This window comes from Aethalodelphis obliquidens, unplaced genomic scaffold (genome assembly GCF_003676395.1).
Source record: "Aethalodelphis obliquidens isolate GAN/ISIS:26980383/991018 unplaced genomic scaffold, ASM367639v1 scaffold38, whole genome shotgun sequence".
NCBI lineage: Eukaryota > Metazoa > Chordata > Mammalia > Artiodactyla > Delphinidae > Aethalodelphis > Aethalodelphis obliquidens.
The window spans coordinates 5,074,176-5,093,590 of record NW_020837982.1 but is presented as its reverse complement, the minus strand read 5'-3'; the positions used below and the strand labels follow the sequence as shown (position 1 = coordinate 5,093,590).

Genomic DNA, 19,415 nt, shown 5'->3' with positions numbered 1-19,415 from the left:
GAGGATTATTAAAACGGAAAACAAACTAAAAACCTTGTAATTTCCAAGAGAGTTTTGGGTTTTATCATTTTCCATCTCTATTATAGAGTATTCCTGTTTTTCAGAAATAAAAATCATACATACTCCATGTCATTTTCTCTGGAACTTCCATTCTTTCATTGGCATGGTTTATTAATGTGCTTTTTTTTTCCCCTCTGGGAGACGGAGCTACATTACCTGTAAATATTATAAAGCAGAATCGATACTATCATAACCGGAATTTTATATTGAGATTTTTCTCTGCCTTCTACTTTGAGTTTTGACCACTGCATAACTAGTTTGCACTGCATTTGAATGATAATGCAGAGAGATAAATGCTAGTAAGTATTCTGGGATATTCTTTCTTGTTTCGGGTTTCTTGGAATCCCTCTGAGGGAGGTCCAGATATTATTCTATATTTGTAGATGACATGGCTTGATCTAGGTCATGCAGGAATTCATTGGCAAAGGAAAGAAGAAACATTTTGAAACTTACTATAATAAATGACTTTAGGTGGTATAGATTCTAACAGTTATATTTAAAAGGAAAGTAAAGATGGACTATAATGCAGGGAGTAGAAAACCAAAACATTTAATAAGCTAGCCCCAGAATGTATAGTTTATTGATGTGGTTTTAAAGGTACCTGGGGCTAAGATTAAGGGGTAGGTAGTACAGATAAGGGTGTTTGAAACTTGTGGGTTTGATTGTTGGCTATTTCTGAGACTGAAAATTGCTGAGATTCAAGAAAACTCTCAGGAGTAAAATCAAATCCCATGTAGATGAGACTCGTGCAGTTTTATGCAGGTGGGAGTTGACAGATGAAATCATTAGGAGATAATTCAGGAGCCAGCTCTCTTCTCATGCTACCAAGATTTAAGTTGTTTTGACATCAGCTAATGCCCTGGGTAAACATGAGAGAGAACAGTCTTTTCCCAAGTGCAGCCTTCTTATCCCTCTCTGTGTCACTGTAATAAAGACTATAAATGAAGGTTATCGTGATGAGTATCGTTGTCCCTTTAAGAAGATGAAAATTGAGCTCATTTTATTAATGAAGATAGAAGGAGAACGGAACTGCCTGGGTTTTGTTTTATGAAAATAGTGTTTGGTTTGCCATTCAACCTCTATTGTATTAAATTCAATATTTGTGTAACTGAATCAATAAAAGAACACATAGGAGAGTGTCATTACTCGGTTCCCCTAAGAAAGAAAAGTAGGCTGTATTGATGAGAATGTGTTTGTTTTCTTTTTTAAACTCTTGACTAGGTCTTAGAATCATTTCTAAAATAAATACAGTGGGATACCTCTGCAAAGAATGCTGATTAATTAAAAGCAAGAGTCTCTGGCTTCAGATGGTGTTCACTGCTTTCAGTAATTTAATATTTTGTTTTTCTTAGCCAAGAGGCATTTTAATGTGCTTATTTTCTGTATACAATAGAATGTAAAGGAGAAAATAGTATTTATCGCTTTGCTGGGTTTATTGCATTTTCACCCCAAGAGATTCAAACTCCACTTCTATTAGAGTATCCCTTTGGTTATAGTGGAAGATATACGGCCCTGGTCATGTATATCATTGCTGTATAGAGAAGGCTCTTTCTTCTGAGTGGCTGAATAAGAGCTAAAATTACATGACATCTCATCAGGACGGATCTAGTTTCAGACTACACACTGTCATCCACTCTTTTGCAGGATGATCAGGAGGGTGCTTTCGTGAAATGGAGAGTGGAAAATTCGTGGGGTGAAGACCATGGCCACAAAGGTAAGCTTAATCTGGTAATACTAACTCAGAGTGACTAGGTGTGCTCTACTCTCTGCCTCCTAATGTGAAGAAAAAGCTGCCCTAGTGTGGATCATTTTTATTTTTCAGTAATTGGTCCCGTTAGCTAGATTATTAGCTAGACTATTCTGGAGAAAAATCTGAGGATCTCATTTGCCCCCAGGATCCCTATGCCCAGCATGGTAGGCCTGAGCTCCCTGGTTGGCTCTGAGATCAGTATGTGCTGGCATTTGTTCCAAACCGTGCTGACCCTAATAGACCTTCGTACCAGAATCACTTGGCCAGTAAGAAGTTTGAGTGCCCTTTGCCAGGACACTTGCTTTGTGGAGTTTGGTGCATTTTCATTTACTGCACTAACTCTAGAATAATCAGAAGCTTTCTAGTGGGAGAATGGGATTGGCAAGAAACTTTAGGCATGTATTGGAGACTCATGAGAAGTTGTGAAGTCTAAAGTTGTGAAGTCTAAATGCTGTGGTTACCATTTAGACGGTTTTATTCTGACAATCAAAACGCAGGCAGAAGTCGTAAGTAAATTATTGTAATTAGGCTTAAAGAAAAACCACAGGTAATATATGAATTGTAGAAAAATAAAAACTACAGATAAGCCAAAAGAGGGGAAAAAAATCTCTAATAATCCTGCTACCCAGCGATCACCATTGATTAACTGTTTAGGGTATATTCTTGCAAATCTTAGAGACCATATTTCTTAAGACTGTTTTTCATAATAGATTTAGTAGATAAAAGCCTTTTAAGGTATTGTTATGCTTTAAGTTTTAGAGTTTCAAACCAAAAAGTGGCAACTACCAGAGAATATTATGCATGTCAGCATTATTTGCTTGTGTGTTATGCGCTGGCCACATCTTGTAGCAGCTGTTTCCCAGAGTCCATATTTCTTACTTTTAGCCAGTGGATTCTGGCTAGGAAGGACACATAAACCACAGCTCTCTAGACTAGTTAGAAGACTGGAAGGAAATAGGTAGGGAATCCAGTGAGATTACCCAGACACTTGGAATCAGACTTCAGCTATCTCACCCAAGCAGCAATCAGCCAGAAATTTTCTTTAAAAAAAGTAAAACAAAATGAAAGAAAAACAAGAAAAGCAAAATAGCGATCTCAGCAACTCTTTACCTGTTGCTTCCCTCTTTGTTTAAGTGATTTTCCAGCTAAGTTCTTTAGAGCTCTAAGATTTCCACGGGTAAAAGGTGGAGGTTTGGAAGGGAGCAGGTGGGGCTTCAGTCGTTTATATTTGAAAACGACTGCCTTAGAAGAGCCTTGACAAGACTTGAGTATGCTGCGATTGAGTGGCACAGGCTAGTAGGTGATAGCCAACACCTAGAGGCCATTTAATCTGTCATTTCAAGTCTTTTCATCTCCCCGTGAAATGCTCATTGGTGGATTTTGGCAAACTATCTCTGGGATCTGCTGTGAAACTCAGCTCAGTGATTATATGTAAACGAATATTAGCGCTGTTGGTGTGTATCTGTTCATCATCAGGTAGTTGCATGTCCCCCATCTGTGATTTCTGTTATTGTTCTGTGATTATGGGGCACTTGCTAAATTAACTATTATGAATTAAAGTGCAACATATTTTTTAATTGGTGATTTCTTATAAGATAAATTCATTTTAAGACACAAAACATTGGGATCAGGTAGAGGTGGGTATAAGGAAACTAGCAAAAAGATTAAAAACGAACAACTCAGAATTCAGTTATATCCGTTAAGTTGATGATGGTTAAGAAGTGGATGCAAAGGAAAAGCTTGTCTTGAATTGGAAGGATTTGGTATTTGTAACATTTTAAAACATAAGCTATTGTTTCAGATGAAACTCTGTAGCTCCTGTTTCATTTTTGGTCTTATTTGGTCCCTGTAAATGGTTTGTTATTATAAAGATTAGTGTCTAGGAAAAGGACTAAAGTTATGGTTTGTTTAGACCAGCCTGGACCCGTTGGCTTGTTTCTGAGATATTTTTCTATCTATAACAGTCACTGAGTTTGTAGTTAGTAGTGATACCCATTTAAGAGAGGATAAACACTTGTAAAGTCAGGCAAAAGCTATGTGTTCTGTGTAGTGTGAGTTATTGTCTTTATTACTTTGAACCTAAATACCTACTCTTAAAGAGGATTCTAGGCCACTTTGCTAATTTATTTTTTTCCATTCAACTGTACCTCTTTACTCCTAACTCAATAAAAGTTTTGCTTCTGCTGATTTACTCATTCTATTATTATGTTGAGAGAGCTGGGGTCTTTTTTTTTTTTAAGTTCAAAGGTTATAGCTTATTGCACTATAAAACATTAACCAGTTTTGCTTCCAACCCAGAAGTCTAATATTTAATTATTTACATAATTATACGAATTTTATCATTTATATTATAAAGCACACATAATTATATCACACACACACATTTTCAAATGTCCTTTGGCTCTTTGAACTGATTGTGTTATCTTACTGGTTCACTCTTGTAGTGAGTTGAATAAAAATCTTTAACACGTGTTCATTTTACATTTGCATTATATCACCATTTTACTTCATAAAATTTACTTTAATGACAATGATACTCCCTTCTTAGTTTTTTTTTTTAACATCTTTATTGGAGTATAATTGCTTTACAGTGGTGTGTTAGTTTCTGCTGTATAACAAAGTGAATCAGCTATACATATACATATATCCCTATATCTCCTCCCTCTTGTGTCTCCTTCCCACCCTCCCCATCCCACCCCTCTAGGTGGTCACAAAGCCCTGAGCTGATCTCCCTGTGCTGTGCGGCTGCTTCCCACTAGCTATCTGTTTTACATTTGGTAGTGTATATATGGCCATGCCACTCTCTCACTTCGTCCCAAGAGCTGGGGTCTTGATCCCTGTGGTCTGCCTGTAATCCTTCCTAGTGAAACCTGTCTAGTTAAGACTAAACTAACTTTTTTGTTGTTCTTGAATAACTGAAATGCCTGAGATTATACAGAGTAAAGCATTTCAGTAGAGAGCCAAAAGATAAATTGAACTGAGTGGGGGTAGCGAATAGTTCATTCAAAGCCAAATAAATTATTCTCATGTGTTTCTTGGTAATGTTCTTTCTGACTTAACAGGAAGGAAGGAAAGAAAACATGATCTAATTTAATTGGCACACTTGGCCTGACCTTAGGAGAATACGTAGTATGTTATTATGCGGGCAATGTGTGTTTACCCCAGCAGGGCCCTCCCGTCTGTCATCCTGGTGGGCATTGGCTGCCATGTCTGAGACAGAACCTCTTTGATGCTCTTTCAGGAGACAGGACAACCATAAACAGCATCGCTAGGATTTTGTTTCTGTAGATAACAGTTTGTTACTGTTCTCTATGGGGTTTCTGCTTGTTAAGATTGATGGTTTCTCAAAAAGCAATGTTGATAATACTACAAGCTGGAGGTGAACAGAGCAGAGATACCTGGGCAGGCTGCCTTTTCCCTCTGCCCAGTTCTGGCTTTGGTCTTTCCCATTGGTCATGAGACTAATAATTGAATCAGATAACCTGACTGTTTCCTAAAGGGGACAAATATTACCTCTGACCACTAGACACATAAAGGGAGAAATTAATTCTTATCTTATTGAAGCCATTGGGTTACTTCATATTGGGGAAGTATTCTAGTATTCTAGAATTCTAGTATTCTTAGTCAGATGGACTGAAAATTGGATACATATCTAAGATGGTGTACAACCAACGTGGCTTTCTTTTCTCCCCTACTTCTTGAAGTACTTGACTGTATGTTTATGGATCACATTAGAAATGGACTTCATAGTTGAATGAGGGAACAGACCTTGGGACTTGTTACATTGTCTTTCATTTTGAAAAGTTGATAGGCTTGTTAGAATCAAGTAGTTTGTAAAATGTTTAAAAATTTAAAATAGGGGTGATAACCTTTGGTGCTTCTTATTCTTAGTCAGAAATTCATCTGAGAAGAGCATAATCTTTAAGCCAAAGTGACCTACAGGTCATCTCACTAAGTAGTGGTAGAGCCAGAATTATAATTCAGTCTGACATTAGAGCCTGTTTTCTTAATCACTAAACTGTGCTTCCTCCAAGCTTCTCTGTTCTAGTAACATCTAGTCTACTCATGGACATACCAGATCAATTTATGAACTTGGTGACCAGAAACTAGTGGCTATGGGGACATAAAACTTGTATAAAGTATCTGGAGACGAGTAAATGTCTGCTGTCAGGAGAAAGGGCTCTTAGAGCACTGTTTATGTCTGGGAATCTGAACAAGGAGGGGAGGATGGAGCATCTCGTGAGTGGTTTGTGTCCAGAGTTAGCACATCGTGAGTTGGGCAAGTGAAAAACTGTATGTAACCACCAAAAATTTCCCAGGATTATTTTGTCCATGCTGCTTTATAAAATGGTTCTTTGTTTTTGTTTCTGTTTTTTTTTTTTTTTTCACTTTTTATCATGGACAATTTCAGGCATATACAAACAGAATAGTATTAAGAAGTCCCCATGTGCCCATAACCCAGCTTCAATAGTTATCAACATTCTGCCATGCATATAACAAAAGTGTTGATACTCAGTAAATTAAATTCTTGGATGGTCTCCCTAATGAACCAGTCTTATTACGGAACTTCTTTTTATGATTGATTCACTTAGTCATGAGATGATATTCCAGTTCTAAAGTCTGATACATTAGAGCTCTGAAGGTAGAATTATCATAATATAGTTCTTAATGCTTATAATCTAGTTTCTTAATATGCTGAATAATACAACTTTTTAGTAAAGTTAGGAGGAATATTATTTTCTAACTCTGCAATGGTCATTGAAGGAAAGTCTTTATCTTTTAAAAGTTTGTTTCTCTACATTTTCATTTTGAACCAAGATTAGTTTTCATTTTTCAAATTGTTTTTGTGCCTTTTTCAGCTTCAACTTTGAAGTTGTTTTTAACTCACATTCTTCATCTTTCCTTACAAATAAGCCTTTCTGTTCCTGATTTTATTTTAGTAAAATTTCCAGACTTCCTCATAAAAGGGAGTCTCTTGATGATTTCAGTTAAAGAGGCTTTGGCATGTTAGAGATTAATCTGGAAAGAAACTTATGTGGCTGATTCACATTACATCTGGACTTCTGCTGCTTTCTAAAAACCAAAAGAATGGCCTTTAAATTGCCTCACCATGTGATTTGGGGAACAGTATGTCCAAAGCTAGTCACAAAATTCATCATATCCTTCATATAACGTTATATGGTGGAACCAAGAGAGACAATTACTACTTTCTTGATTATAGATCCTGCGCAGTCATTTGTCTCCTTATGGTTTCACATTTCTCTGTCAGTAACACGGATAATGACTAATTTCCGTATGAGGCCCTATAGTTTATATATAGCCATCAAACTGTATACTGTAATATAACTCTAAAAAGTTCAATGAATATTCCATATTTCTGTCAGAGGTACTCAGGACATAGAGTTCATAACATCTTGCTTCATAAGAATTCAACATTTGCTAATGTATTTGTCTCTTTTTCCCTCACAGCATCATGTAGAGTAACTCAGGATATGAACACCCATGTTTGATGTGAAAAAATGAAAACACGCTGAGAGGTTTTAACTTGTTCAGGTTGCACAGTGTCAGAGAGAGGATTGGAATTCAGATTTCTTAATGTGACACAGGCAGCTTCCCTAAAAATGTATATTACCTATGAAAGATAACCGGTTATTTGCAGATCAGTTTGAGATTTAGTGGATTTCTAGCACAGATAATATAATTATAGACAATATTGAGCTGGACTTGCAGAAATAAGAGAAAATTATATGAGGTAAAAGTGGATGCTTCTGATTTCCTGTAAAAGAGCAAGATACAAATTTGTTTTGTCACCTCAGGGTTTTCATGTCTCTCCAGGCTTGGAAAAAGCGCTGCTACTGTCAGATTCGGGTATCTGAGTTCTTTCAGAGGGACTCCTCATCCTCCATCTCCATTCACCAACGAACCTGCATGACTCAAGCTAAAAAATAGTTCATGTGAGTGGAACAGAGGAAGATTGACCGTTGCTTCCTTATCAAAGTGTGTGACTAGCAGAGGGCTACATTTGTGAGAGGGGGACAAACTATGGAACAGAGGCTCCTCCTAACTTGCAAGCAGGCATTGGTTTCAGGGAGAAATCTCTTCACATTTAATACAGATTTGTGTGTGTGTATTTGCTTTCACCTGTAGAGAGGATCTGTCATTTTCACCAGATTGTCTCCCAGGTGTGTTTGTATTGCTTTGAGGAGGATAGAGGTTAAGCACAGAACCTGGCACCAGATGCCTGGGAACACATCCTGGCAGTCCCTCCTATTGGCTGTGTAGCCTTGGTCATGGTATTTAACCTTTATAAGCCTTAGTTCTCTGATCTGTAAAATGGGGTTAATAATTGTACCTACCTCATAGGGTTGTTGTGAGAACTGTGCCAGGCATATAAGAGGTGCATGAAAATATTAGCTATTGTTGTTACTGTTGTTAATGTTATCTGTAGACAGGTGAGAGCAGGAGAGTGAGAACATAAGGCTCTTTAATCCTTCCCTCTGGGAGAGGGCTGTCTTAACTTGCCCATGGTTCTAGCGTCAGGTCTCTAAGAATTCAAGACCCTCGTGTGACCACTGGACTGCATACCAGTTTACTGGATGGATGACTCGTCATGTGGGCTTAGTTGCATGAAAGAGAGCAGTGGAGGCGAGTAAACCTAGTGCCCAGGAAAACCCATTAGCAATAGCATCACCTCACATTTATTGATGGGATGCAGGGAACCGTGCACAGACCATGGTGGAACGTATGTCTCTGACCCTCAGAGGAATTTATACTTATTCACCTGGGGCATGGAAGGGGATTTGAAGAGGGCTGTGATAGGACAAAAGTGACATTCATGGTGTGCTCCTCAGACTGTAAGATATAGGATAAGTAGACCAAGGAAAGCAAGAGAAGGGATGATTTCTCCAAGAAGGCAGATGACAACAAAAGAGGGGGAACCGGGTAGAGCCCCCTCAGTGGGGAGACAATAGAAAGACATTGAAGCTGAGGTTGTTGAAATGGGTGAGGGGTTAGGGAGAAGTCATGGAACTAGGTGATGTCAGCGAGAACTTGGTGGTAAATAGTGCTGCAGGGCTTCCCTGGTGGCGCAGTGGTTGAGAGTCTGCCGATGCAGGGGACACGGGTTCGTGCCCCGGTCTGGGGCACGCGGAGTGGCTGGGCCCGTGAGCCATGGCCGCTGAGCCTGCGTGTCCGGAGCCTGTGCTCCGAAATGGGAGAGGCCACAACAGTGAGAGGCCCGCGTACCGCAAAAAAAAAAAAATAGTGCTGCAGCAGGGCAGCCAGAAAATGAGTCAGTGGGAGAGGCTTTGGGATTGGACTTTAAGGCAGATTTTGGAACCTTTAGGAGGGGTGAGGGTAGAAGCCCAACTGTGCTATTAATGCCACATCAGGAACATTTTGTACTTGATTCTTTCAAATGCTAGGTACAGGGAGTGGGGAGGCCAGGAATTGAGCTGGGGCCATTGAGGCTGTAAATCTTGTTCCGTATGGTGTTTGCAATTTATTATAAAAACAAGTTGCTTTTATAATTACAAGTGCAAAATAATAAAGGGGGTAAACTACGAGAGAGATGGTGAGTGATTGGAACAGGGAAGGCTCCTTAGTGATTCTTCAAAGGTGAGCAGAGTTTTAGGAAAGGTGTTAGGGTTGTGGCTCTTTTGGGAAGCGAAGTGGAAGGCCAAGGAAAGGGGAGCTGAGAAGCGTTGCTCTTGACCTGTGGCGCATGCTTCAGGCCAGTCCGAGGCCTGGGGCCAAGAAATAATGTGGCCTGCCATCAATGGAGCTTTTGAGGAATGATCAGAAAGCAGGCTTTGTCTGAACCAAATAGGAGTAATGATGTTTGGGGTTAGAGAGAAGTCGTTGAGTTTTGGTGAGGAAACAGACCCTTGGATGACACCTCAAGTTGTGTTTTCTCCTCCTGTCCAACATCAGAGACCCTGGCGGGATTTTGTGTGATCTCGGACTTGCCTGGCTCATGCCCACAGTCCAGGGAAACAAAAAATCAGACTGGTTGGTGTGCTGCCTTCTCTCCTCAGCCCAGAGGTGGACAGGCTTCTTCTGGACTCCTTAGCAGAGGGCACGTCCTCAGGAAGTGTGCACTTCTGCAGACTGAACTTTGTTGTGGTTTGATGGTTTAAAAAAATGGAACCCACAAACCAAAACAACCCTCTTTCCCAACCACATTTTCCATTCTGCCTTCTTACCAGGGAAACAGAATCTTCTGTAGCCTTTGTTTCTGAAAGAGGCTACAAGTAATATCCAGCTGTAAGAGTATCCCTTCTCTTATCAGCAAAAAGTTCAGGAACTTGAACTACAGACCAGACATTTGTGTTATACTCTGGAGGAAAAAGAAGCTTCTCCTCAGATCGGTGTCCAGATATCTGTCTCATAAGTAGTGGGTTTGTTTCTTTTTGAAAAATGTCCAGCCCATCCTGTTCTCCAGCCTTCTAAATAAATGCACTTAGAACACATGACATCTCTTTGATTTAAAGATACAAAACACCTCATAAATGGACCCCGCAAAACCTGGGCTCATGGCTCTTGATGTGGGGTGTGTGAGCAGATGGGACCTGGTTCCAGACAGTGCCTAGATGAGGAGCTAGATTAAGCAGTTATCTGTTGGCCAAAGTCATAACTACCTGCCACTCTCTTTGCCCCCCCTGAGTGCGGAAGCTGAGCCCCATGGAAAAGACCGAATTTGAAGTTAAGACCTGGATTTCAGTTTGGGCTTTACTTACTTACTGGCTATGTGACTTTAAACAGCTCATACCAACCCCGCCTGCCTTGTAGTGTTGCTGTGAGGATTAAAATCAAAACAAGGATAGTGGATGTAAAATTGCCTTTTCTTTTTTTTTTTTTCGGTACGTGGGCCTCTCACTGTTGTGGCCTCTCCCGTTGCGGAGCACAGGCTCCAGACGCGCAGGCCCAGCGGCCATGGCTCATGAGCCCAGCCGCTCCGCGGCATGTGGGATCTTCCTGGACCGGGGCACGAACCCGTGTCCCCTGCATCAGCAGGCGGACTCTCAACCACTGCGCCACCAGAGAAGCCCTAAAATTGCATTTTGAAGTCTAAGCTCCCTACAGATCCCTGTGTGTGTTTTGTTTTATTTTGCTTTCTAAGGTATAATTCTTTTAATAAATAATAAAATTACATTGTTCCAAAATCAAAATACAAAAAGGTATAAAAGGGGAATCTTGTTTCCATCTCTGTCACTCTCTACTCCTTTCACCTCCCCTTCTTTCAGTTTCCCATTTCTGTTCATTTCTATTGTATCCTTCCAGTGTGTTTTAGTGCAGCAAAGGTAGCATACCTTATGCCCCACTCTGCATCTTGCTCTCACTTCACTTAACAGCATGCCTTTGGGGCCTGTCAGTATGTTTTCACATCAGTACAGCTTCATTATCTTCCATTGTCTGGATGTACCGTACTTTATTTAGCCAGTTCCCTTACTAATGGAACTTGGGTCATTTCCAGGCTTTTGCTATTACAAACTATATTGCAGTGAGTTAATATCATACAATGATTAGAACAGTGCCTGACAATAGTAAGAGCTGAATAAATATTAACTATTATTGTGCCTAAATAAACATGTATTGTCTGCATGTAAGTACTGTTTTGTCTGTAGGATGAAGTTCCAGAAATGGCATTGCTTAGTGAAGAGGGTAAATGCATTTGAATTTTTTCTAGGTTGCCAAATTCCATTCCATGGGGATTGTGTCTTTTTGTACATTTGCAGCATACTCTGTACAAATGTAAGGCATGCTTCACACAGTGGGTAACCAACAGAAGTGGTTGACAGATGGTCTCTATTTAATTACCTGTTGAAATTGTGTATGTTCATAGCTGGGGACTAGACTGTGCCGAGGCCTTACTGAGTGGTGGATTTTTCACTGAGTTTGTGTTTCTTATGTTTTCTTACCACTAACCCTACTTTTCTCTCTTATTTATTTTTTTAATATAGTAGCAGGAAAATGTTTGTAAGCATAACAAAAAAGTTATAAGTTATAAAGGAAAAGATTGATAAATTTGACTTCATAAAATATAAAAAATTTTAGTATACTAGAAAAATACATCATCAACTAAATTAGAAGGCAAATTGCATAATAGTATAAAAAGTTTGCAATCATTATAATATATTAATATAGAGAGCACTATTACTGATCACTGTGAAAATGACAAACACACCAGTTAAAATTAGGCAGAGGTCCGAAACAGACTCTTTATAAAAGAAAACTGTAAATAGCAAGCACACACAGACAGAAGTTCAAATTGAACCAAAAAGAAAGTTGTAGTTATATATACCAAGTATTGATGAGGATATAAAGAAATTAAATAGATAACTAAGGATGTACACAAAGGTTTAATTACAAAAATGTTTATAGCAGTGTTGTTTCTAAGCCTAAAAAAACAATCCAGATTCCAACAGTAAGGGATTGATTAAATACATTTTGGTTTTATTCATACAAATTCAGCTTAAAAATTAAGATGTAGATAGATGTATTTTTTTATCAATGTGAAAAGAGCAGTATTGGAAAACAGCATGTGTGGTACTCTAATAATAGAGCACGTGTGATGTCTCATTTTTATTAAATGTACAGAGTATATGTAGAGACTTTCATCAGAGGATGATAAATCTGAATAGGGCTTATCCCAAGGTGGTGGGATTGTAGGAGTTTTAAAATTTATATTCATCTTCTTACCATCCACCTCTTCCTTTTTCTCATCTTCCTCCTCCTCCTGTGTTTCCATACTTTTTTATAATGGGCATTATTTATTTGGGTAATCTTTAAGGAATCAAAAAGCAATATAACATTTCGGAATTTTGAGGGGAAAATCACCTACCCAGTGATATAAAATTACCATTTTGCCTTTTTTTTTTTTTTTTCATGTTTTCTCCCCCTGTGTATCTGGATTTTTAACATAATTATATAGGATATGCCATTTTTATATACTTGTTTTTATATCCATGTTTTGTATCCACGTTGCTATGTAGTCTTTGCAACTTCATCTTAAATGACTGATTAATGTTGGATGAAGTGGTTTCTCAGTATTTATTAGGAAGTTTGAAATACGAAACAAGTGTCAGTAAAGGCTTTGCTTTCCTTTCTGGGAGCCTTTCTTCAGCCTTGAGTTATCTGCATCAGGTGAAAGATTGGCAGTGACTTAATGAGGCTTCAGTCGTCTGGCTTCCTTAGGTCTGTGCTGCCAGACAGATCCATCACAGCAGAGCTGATGACTTGATTTCGTCATACCTTTTTTTAAAATAGCAAAAAAAAAAAAAATATATATATATATATATATAAACCACAAATAGTTTGTTATTGAGGTGAAATACTTCATAGAACAAAGCAAAAAATATATCTAATTCGTAAATGATAATATATTTATCACTTTAATTTAGTCTGAGAGGTTTAAAATTTAGACCTTTAGCAGGATTTCAGAAAACTGTTTTCTTAGGGTAAAGTTCTTCTTTCCCTTAAACGAACCCATTCGAAACTCTTCTGTTTCTGAGTGAATTTGGCCTAACCGGCCTAGAGCTGTATCCATAGACACTTTTTCCCCTTACAGACCGATACTGCCCTTTCTCTTTAACAAATACAGAAACATTGCCAGTGTCTTTGAGGGCCTGTTCACTTATTTTATTTCTTCCTCATAGCATGTAAACAAGACAAAGTTTAAACAAAATTTAATTTAGTTCCTAAAGCTTTCTTTATCCATTTATCTGTTTCCCTGAATGCCTTGTTCCCTGAACCTCGGGATCCTTGGAGCAGATTTTTTGTTTTCCTTTTTTTTTTTCTTTTTTCCTTTGGGGAACACCAGTTTCTAATGGCCAGAGTGCATAAGGGCTAGAAGCTGCAACTTTCCTCAAATCGAAATGGCCTCTTTCATCCTGCCTGAGTGGGTACCTTACTGCTCCTCTGCACAGCCCTCACTTGGGTTTTAGACACACTGATCCTAATCTTCTCAGTCAAACTCCAAGACACGCAGTATCAACAGTTACAGCGGCCACAAGTTCATTACCTACCCAGGGCGCAGTTACTTGGCAGCCACCTAGACTGTGAGGTTTCTGTGGGCCCCCAAAGAACTCATATCCTGAAAAGAGAGACTAATCAAGGCAGGCCCTCTTGGCAGGGACACTGAAAGGGTGGATTACAATTGATAGGAGTTTTAATTTGTAAGGACTTACTCTTATCTCCTGCTTTTGGAACAAGATGGTGTAGATGTACTTATTGTCCATTTTCTCTGGGCATTCTTTGAAGACTCATTTGATTGTGTGATGATAGTATTGTCATAAGGATACAGAATTTTATTACACGAATCTGCCTCTATCCTTCACCTGCCTCACTGCCCCGAGCTCCTCTAAGGATTTATTCAGCGTGCATTAGGGTGAGGGGAAGGATGCCTAATGTCTCAAATGGTGTAGCGTTTAGTAGCCTGGTCTCCTGCCCACGAGAACTCTTAGACAAGGCAGATGCTGACTTTCTCAGGAAGTACTTACTTACATTTCTTGCAGCAAGAAATGGTACTGGTTGGCCCTTCAGCTGACCAAGCTTTGGCTGCTAGAACTTAGTGGCAGTAATGTAGGTGATGGTAGGGGCCAGGGACTTTGGAATGGCACGGGCTACAGCGTTTATCTGTGTTCTTCTTCCCTGAATCTCCTGTTGAGAAAGGAACACTGGATCGTGAGGGGATGAGAGCCCTTGCGCGCTTTCCCGGGCATTTTCTGGTGAGGGTAAACGTGCGGTGCCACATCAGGGTGAGCTGTCTTTGACTGCTGTCGCAGGAGCAGAATTGGGCATAGATGAGCTCCCCAAAGCAGTTGTGTTTTCAAGTTAAATAATGTCCTCTGTCACACCATTTAGCTTATAAAATTAGACTTAACCGTCATGATGCCTTTTAATTATTTAAATCAGTCTTGCTTTTAGAGCAGCAGTTCTCAGAGTGTGGTCTGAGGACCCCTGCCGGGTCCCTGGGACCCTTTTAGGGCATCTACAAGGTCTTCCTTCTCCAACAACGTATCTGTGTGAGGCCGGATTTGCTTCATCTACTTCATCCAAAACAACAGATTGCACACAGAAGCAGGTACAAGAATTTAGCTATCTTCTGAATTGTAAAGTAATGTCACTTTCCTAACTAAAATTTATTTTGTTTTGAAAGATATAATTATTTTTCCTAAAAATATATTATTGATATTCATGTTTTTTAATTCTTATTTTTAAATGCACCAATATTTTTAACTTTCTGTTTTAATTTTTACTACGGTAAATATCAGTAAGTATAACCCACATAAACACCTTTTTAGGGTCCTCAGTAGTTTTAAGTGTACAGTCTTGATCCTGGGGCCAGGAAGTTTGAGAACCAACATACTAGAAGATCACCTTAGGAGAAATACTACCTCCTCTCCCTTCCTCTTGGTCCTGTGTAGTGGGAAATGCTATAGCATAGACCTAGATTTACACGGACACTTTCAGAGAAAAATTGCTCAAGTGTCTAGTATACAGCAGGTGCCAGATATGATAAGATGATGAGGAGGAGGAGGAAGAGGAAGATTGCTAGTTCCTGTGAGTCCTTGGGTGTGTAGGGCACGCAGTACCCCTGTGCAGGTACACAGTTTTGTCCTCTGTGCTCTTTCCCTGGCCCATCCTTGTTTTAAATACACACTCTTTCATCTCTTGCTTTAATTTTGCTGTTTGTATTAGCAGTGGCTCAGGTGAAGCATTTCCCCCCGTTTCAGTTTGTTGGATGTGTGATCCTGAAGAGGAATTTGTGTTGTCCTAGCGGAGCCTGAGATGCAGTCTCCCTGAGGGGAGGAGGCAGGTGTCTAGGATAGGTACCTGATGACACCACACTTTTTCTCAGCTAAGCTCTCAGCCTGGGGTGTTCGTACAGCTGAGCCCCTCTCCAGTCCTGCCACTGGAGAGATCCACAAATCCCAGGGCCTTTGTGAGGAATGTAGGTCGAGCAACTGTCGCGTCGTCCGTTCTGCCTGATCCTCACCACAGATTTCCTCCTAAGAAAGCAGCGACTCCCCCAGTACCATCTGGAAATAAGTGGCGACCTGGGAATGATGATCAGGCCCCATCAGGATCCCCCTAATGGCTTAGCTGGTTGTTGTAGGAATTTATGGTAGAGAGGAAGGAGAGACAGCAGCCTCGGATGCTGAGAAGGTGGGTAGGGTAAGAATCGAACTGGTATGCTTGCCCTTCTCACCCTAGAGGTTAACCCCCTATGTATGTGTGGCTGTATGAACAAGAAACATTTCCACCTACCTTTAGGGTCATTGACCCACCTTCAGCAAGGCAGCCTGGGCAGTGGAATAGCAAGATCTGGTAGCAGCTTTAGGTCCAAGGCCCAGCCCTGAACTTCTGAACCCATGTGACCTGGGTACATCATTTAGTTACTCTGAGCCCCAGTTTTCTAATTGGTAAAAATATAGCCATCCTGTCCTGTCTGCTTCACAGGGTTGCTAATAAGACTTAATCAGATTAAGTGAGATTATAGATGGGAAAGCTGAAAAACATGTACAAATGTTAGTTTTGTAAAAGACTTTCTTGTAGCACCAGTAAGGCTTCTGCTCTTTGCCCCCCGCCCTCTGCACTCATGAGGCTTGTAAAAGACTTTCTTGTAGCACCAGTAAGGGTTCTGCTCTTTGCCCCCCGCCCTCTGGACTCACGAGGCTTCTGTTCTTTTCTCCAGGTTACCTGTGCATGACAGATGAGTGGTTCTCTGAATATGTCTACGAAGTGGTGGTGGACAGGAAGCATGTCCCTGAAGAGGTGCTAGCTGTACTAGAGCAGGAACCCATTGTCCTGCCAGCCTGGGACCCCATGGGGGCTTTGGCTGAGTGATACTGCCTCCAGCTTTTCCTCCTCCCATGGGACCTGAAGTAGCTGCAAAGGACAGATCCAGGGACTGAAGCCAGAGTTACACAGGTGACTGTGTGTTCCCACGGGACACAGTCAGACTCTTGGATTTCTCCTCCAGGAACCTCTTTGGGAAAGTGTGCTTTATAGTGAAACAAAATATTCTCTAAAGAAAAAAAGGGAAAGATCAGGTCGTACTATCTACTCTCCTCATCTCCAACAGCTCAGGATCTCTTAGCATTTTAATCAGATGTAATTGTTTGTCTTAACTCTGTCACACCAGTTCGGTTCAGTGTCTGTTTTACAAGGCAGGAGAGGATGAGCAATTGAGGTGTGTGGAGAGAAAACGGACTTACTGCTCCTTGTTCCTAGAGTAGAGTGGGGGGAGGGTGCCCTAATATTTGAGCTCTCAAAACTGCATGCTGCCTGACAGTAACACTGTCCCTCCTAGGTGGCCGTCACTGAATTCGGATTTTTCAAGGTAATTTCATGTGCCTCTAATAGCCCAGGATTGGGAGGTTGATCAAAACTGACATGATTCCTTCCTGTTGTTCTGAACTGTGGGGGAGCACAGCTCTACTTGAGTCATGGTTAAGTAGAGGGTTGGAGAAAGTAGGTGAGAGAACAACCACAAGCTTATCATGGTCTGAATTATAACCATTAGAGGGAGCTCTCGCCAAGTGGTTTAACTTCTGCCTCTGGGTTTGGGAGTTGGGTGGGCATGAAAAGGGGATATCCATTCTTTCTGACAACTAGATGGTGCTGAGAAGCTTTTGAATAAAACACTTTGCTAAATGAGAGTACGTTGGCTTATTTGCTCTAAGAAGTGTGTGTTTGTTTAGCTACAAAGGAAGGCAGCCAGGTGACTTGTGTTCTTGACAGTGAAAAAACAGCAAGATGGTTCGGGGCTGCCCTGCTTTAGCTTCTCTGTGGGATGTGTGATCCTTCCCAGCCTGTGCTGATCTTCACTGGCTTCTGCAGAGGGCTTCCAGGCACCATATTTAGGAGGGCTTGTGCCCCTGCTACTTAACCGTTCTTTCACCAAGATCCAGGGTCTCTACAAGGGTGGGAAGTAAGGCTCTGTTAGGTCCAGCCTTAGAATGGGCTGAAGAGTATGTATTTTACTAAGACTGGGCCTTTTTTTCATTGAAAGCAAATAAATACAGCACCCTAATCAACATTTCCATCAGTGCCTGAGTCCCTACCTTTCGGGCTCTCCAAGAACTTTCTCAGTTCTAGCATGGAATATTGTTTGTCATAGCACTTTCCAAGATAACATTAGTTAAAGGCTCAAGCGTTAATCAGTGTTTACAATATTCTAATAATCCTGTTCCAAGCAGGATAAATCCCTTTCTAGACATATCATGATGAAACCCCAGAACAGGTCTTAAAAGCATCCAGGAAGAAAATACAGATTGCCTGCAAAGAAAAGACAGATTGACAGCTAACTTCTCATCAGCAACTGTATATGACAGCAGGCAGTGAAATGTACCTTCAAAGTACAATTAGAAATTAACCATGAACCTAGAATTTTATACTGAGTGAAACTGTCTTTCAAGAACAAGGGTGGGGAGGGGGGAAACAAGGGTGAAATAAGACATTTTCAGTCAAAAACTGTTGCCCAAGCAGAACAATAGTGATCTAATATAGAAGGTCTGAAATTCAACAAAAGAATGTAGAATCAAAGTGATAAACACGTGCACCATCTAAACAAGAAGTGACTGTGGGTAGTCTTACAGGGTTCAAAAAAAGATAAAACCAAAATACATGAAAATAGATAATGAGGGAGATGATTGGAATAAAATAAACATACTCTGAAGTCCTCACGTCACTGAGGAAGACGGTAAGTATATTGATTAACTTTAAAATAAAACAAGATGGGGGGAAGAAAAGAAAACACAGGACAAATACCATGTCCAAATAAGATAGAAATCTAAATGTGTCAATAATTACAATGTCTATAAATGGGTTAAATGTTTCAGAAAAAAGACAAGTTGTCAAATGGGATTTTTAAAAGAAATTCAGCCATAAGTTGATTACAAGAGACGTCAGTACCTAGCATAAAAGAGGATAGAAGAGATACATCAGGCAGGTACTAACCGAAATAAATTTGGTATAGCTATCCTAATGACCAGTAAAATTATGGCCACACAGACTAATTCTGGGGTATGTTTTGCACAGCCTCCCTGGAATTGTATAGCACAGTGGCTCTGGAAATAGTCTTTAAAACAAAAAGCATTACTAAGGATAGAATCAGTACATAATTATATGCCCACTTGATTCTCCAGGAAAATTGAAGGATTCTAAATTAGTATTCACCTAATAACCTCAAAATATATAAAACAAAAACTGATGGCTACATGGAAAAACAAATAACCCAATATCATAATGGAAGATTTTAACACTTCTCAATTATTGATCAAGCAACCAAAAAAATCAGGTGAAGATTTAAGCACTTAATAAGTTGGATATAATAGACGTCTAGTATCCTACCACATCTAACAACTGCTAATTCTTTTTTTTTTTTTTTTTTTTTTTTTTTTTTTTTTTTTTGCGGTACGCGGGCCTCTCTCTCACTGTTGTGGCCTCTCCTGTTGCGGAGCACAGGCTCCAGACGTGCAGGCTCAGCGGCCATGGCTCACGGGCCCAGCCGCTCCGCGGCACGTGGGATCTTCCCAGACCGGGGCACGAACCCCTGTCCCCTGCATCGGCAGGCGGACTCTCAACCACTGTGCCACCA

General features: G+C 40.2%; 1 protein-coding gene across 3 annotated transcripts in view; it reads left to right on the top strand.

Annotated features, from left to right (window-relative positions):
- Window positions 1–17,475, top strand: part of BLMH (bleomycin hydrolase) — a 43,313-nt gene extending 25,838 nt beyond the window's left edge. For all 3 annotated transcript variants that reach the window (XM_027130535.1, XM_027130534.1, XM_027130533.1), the window contains exons 11-12: window positions 1,705–1,774; window positions 16,509–17,475. In XM_027130535.1, the coding sequence (XP_026986336.1) occupies window positions 1,705–1,774; window positions 16,509–16,660 (222 nt within the window). In that variant the 3' untranslated portion in view covers window positions 16,661–17,475. The remainder of the gene's footprint in view (window positions 1–1,704; window positions 1,775–16,508) is intronic.
- Window positions 17,476–19,415: the final 1,940 nt, after the last annotated feature.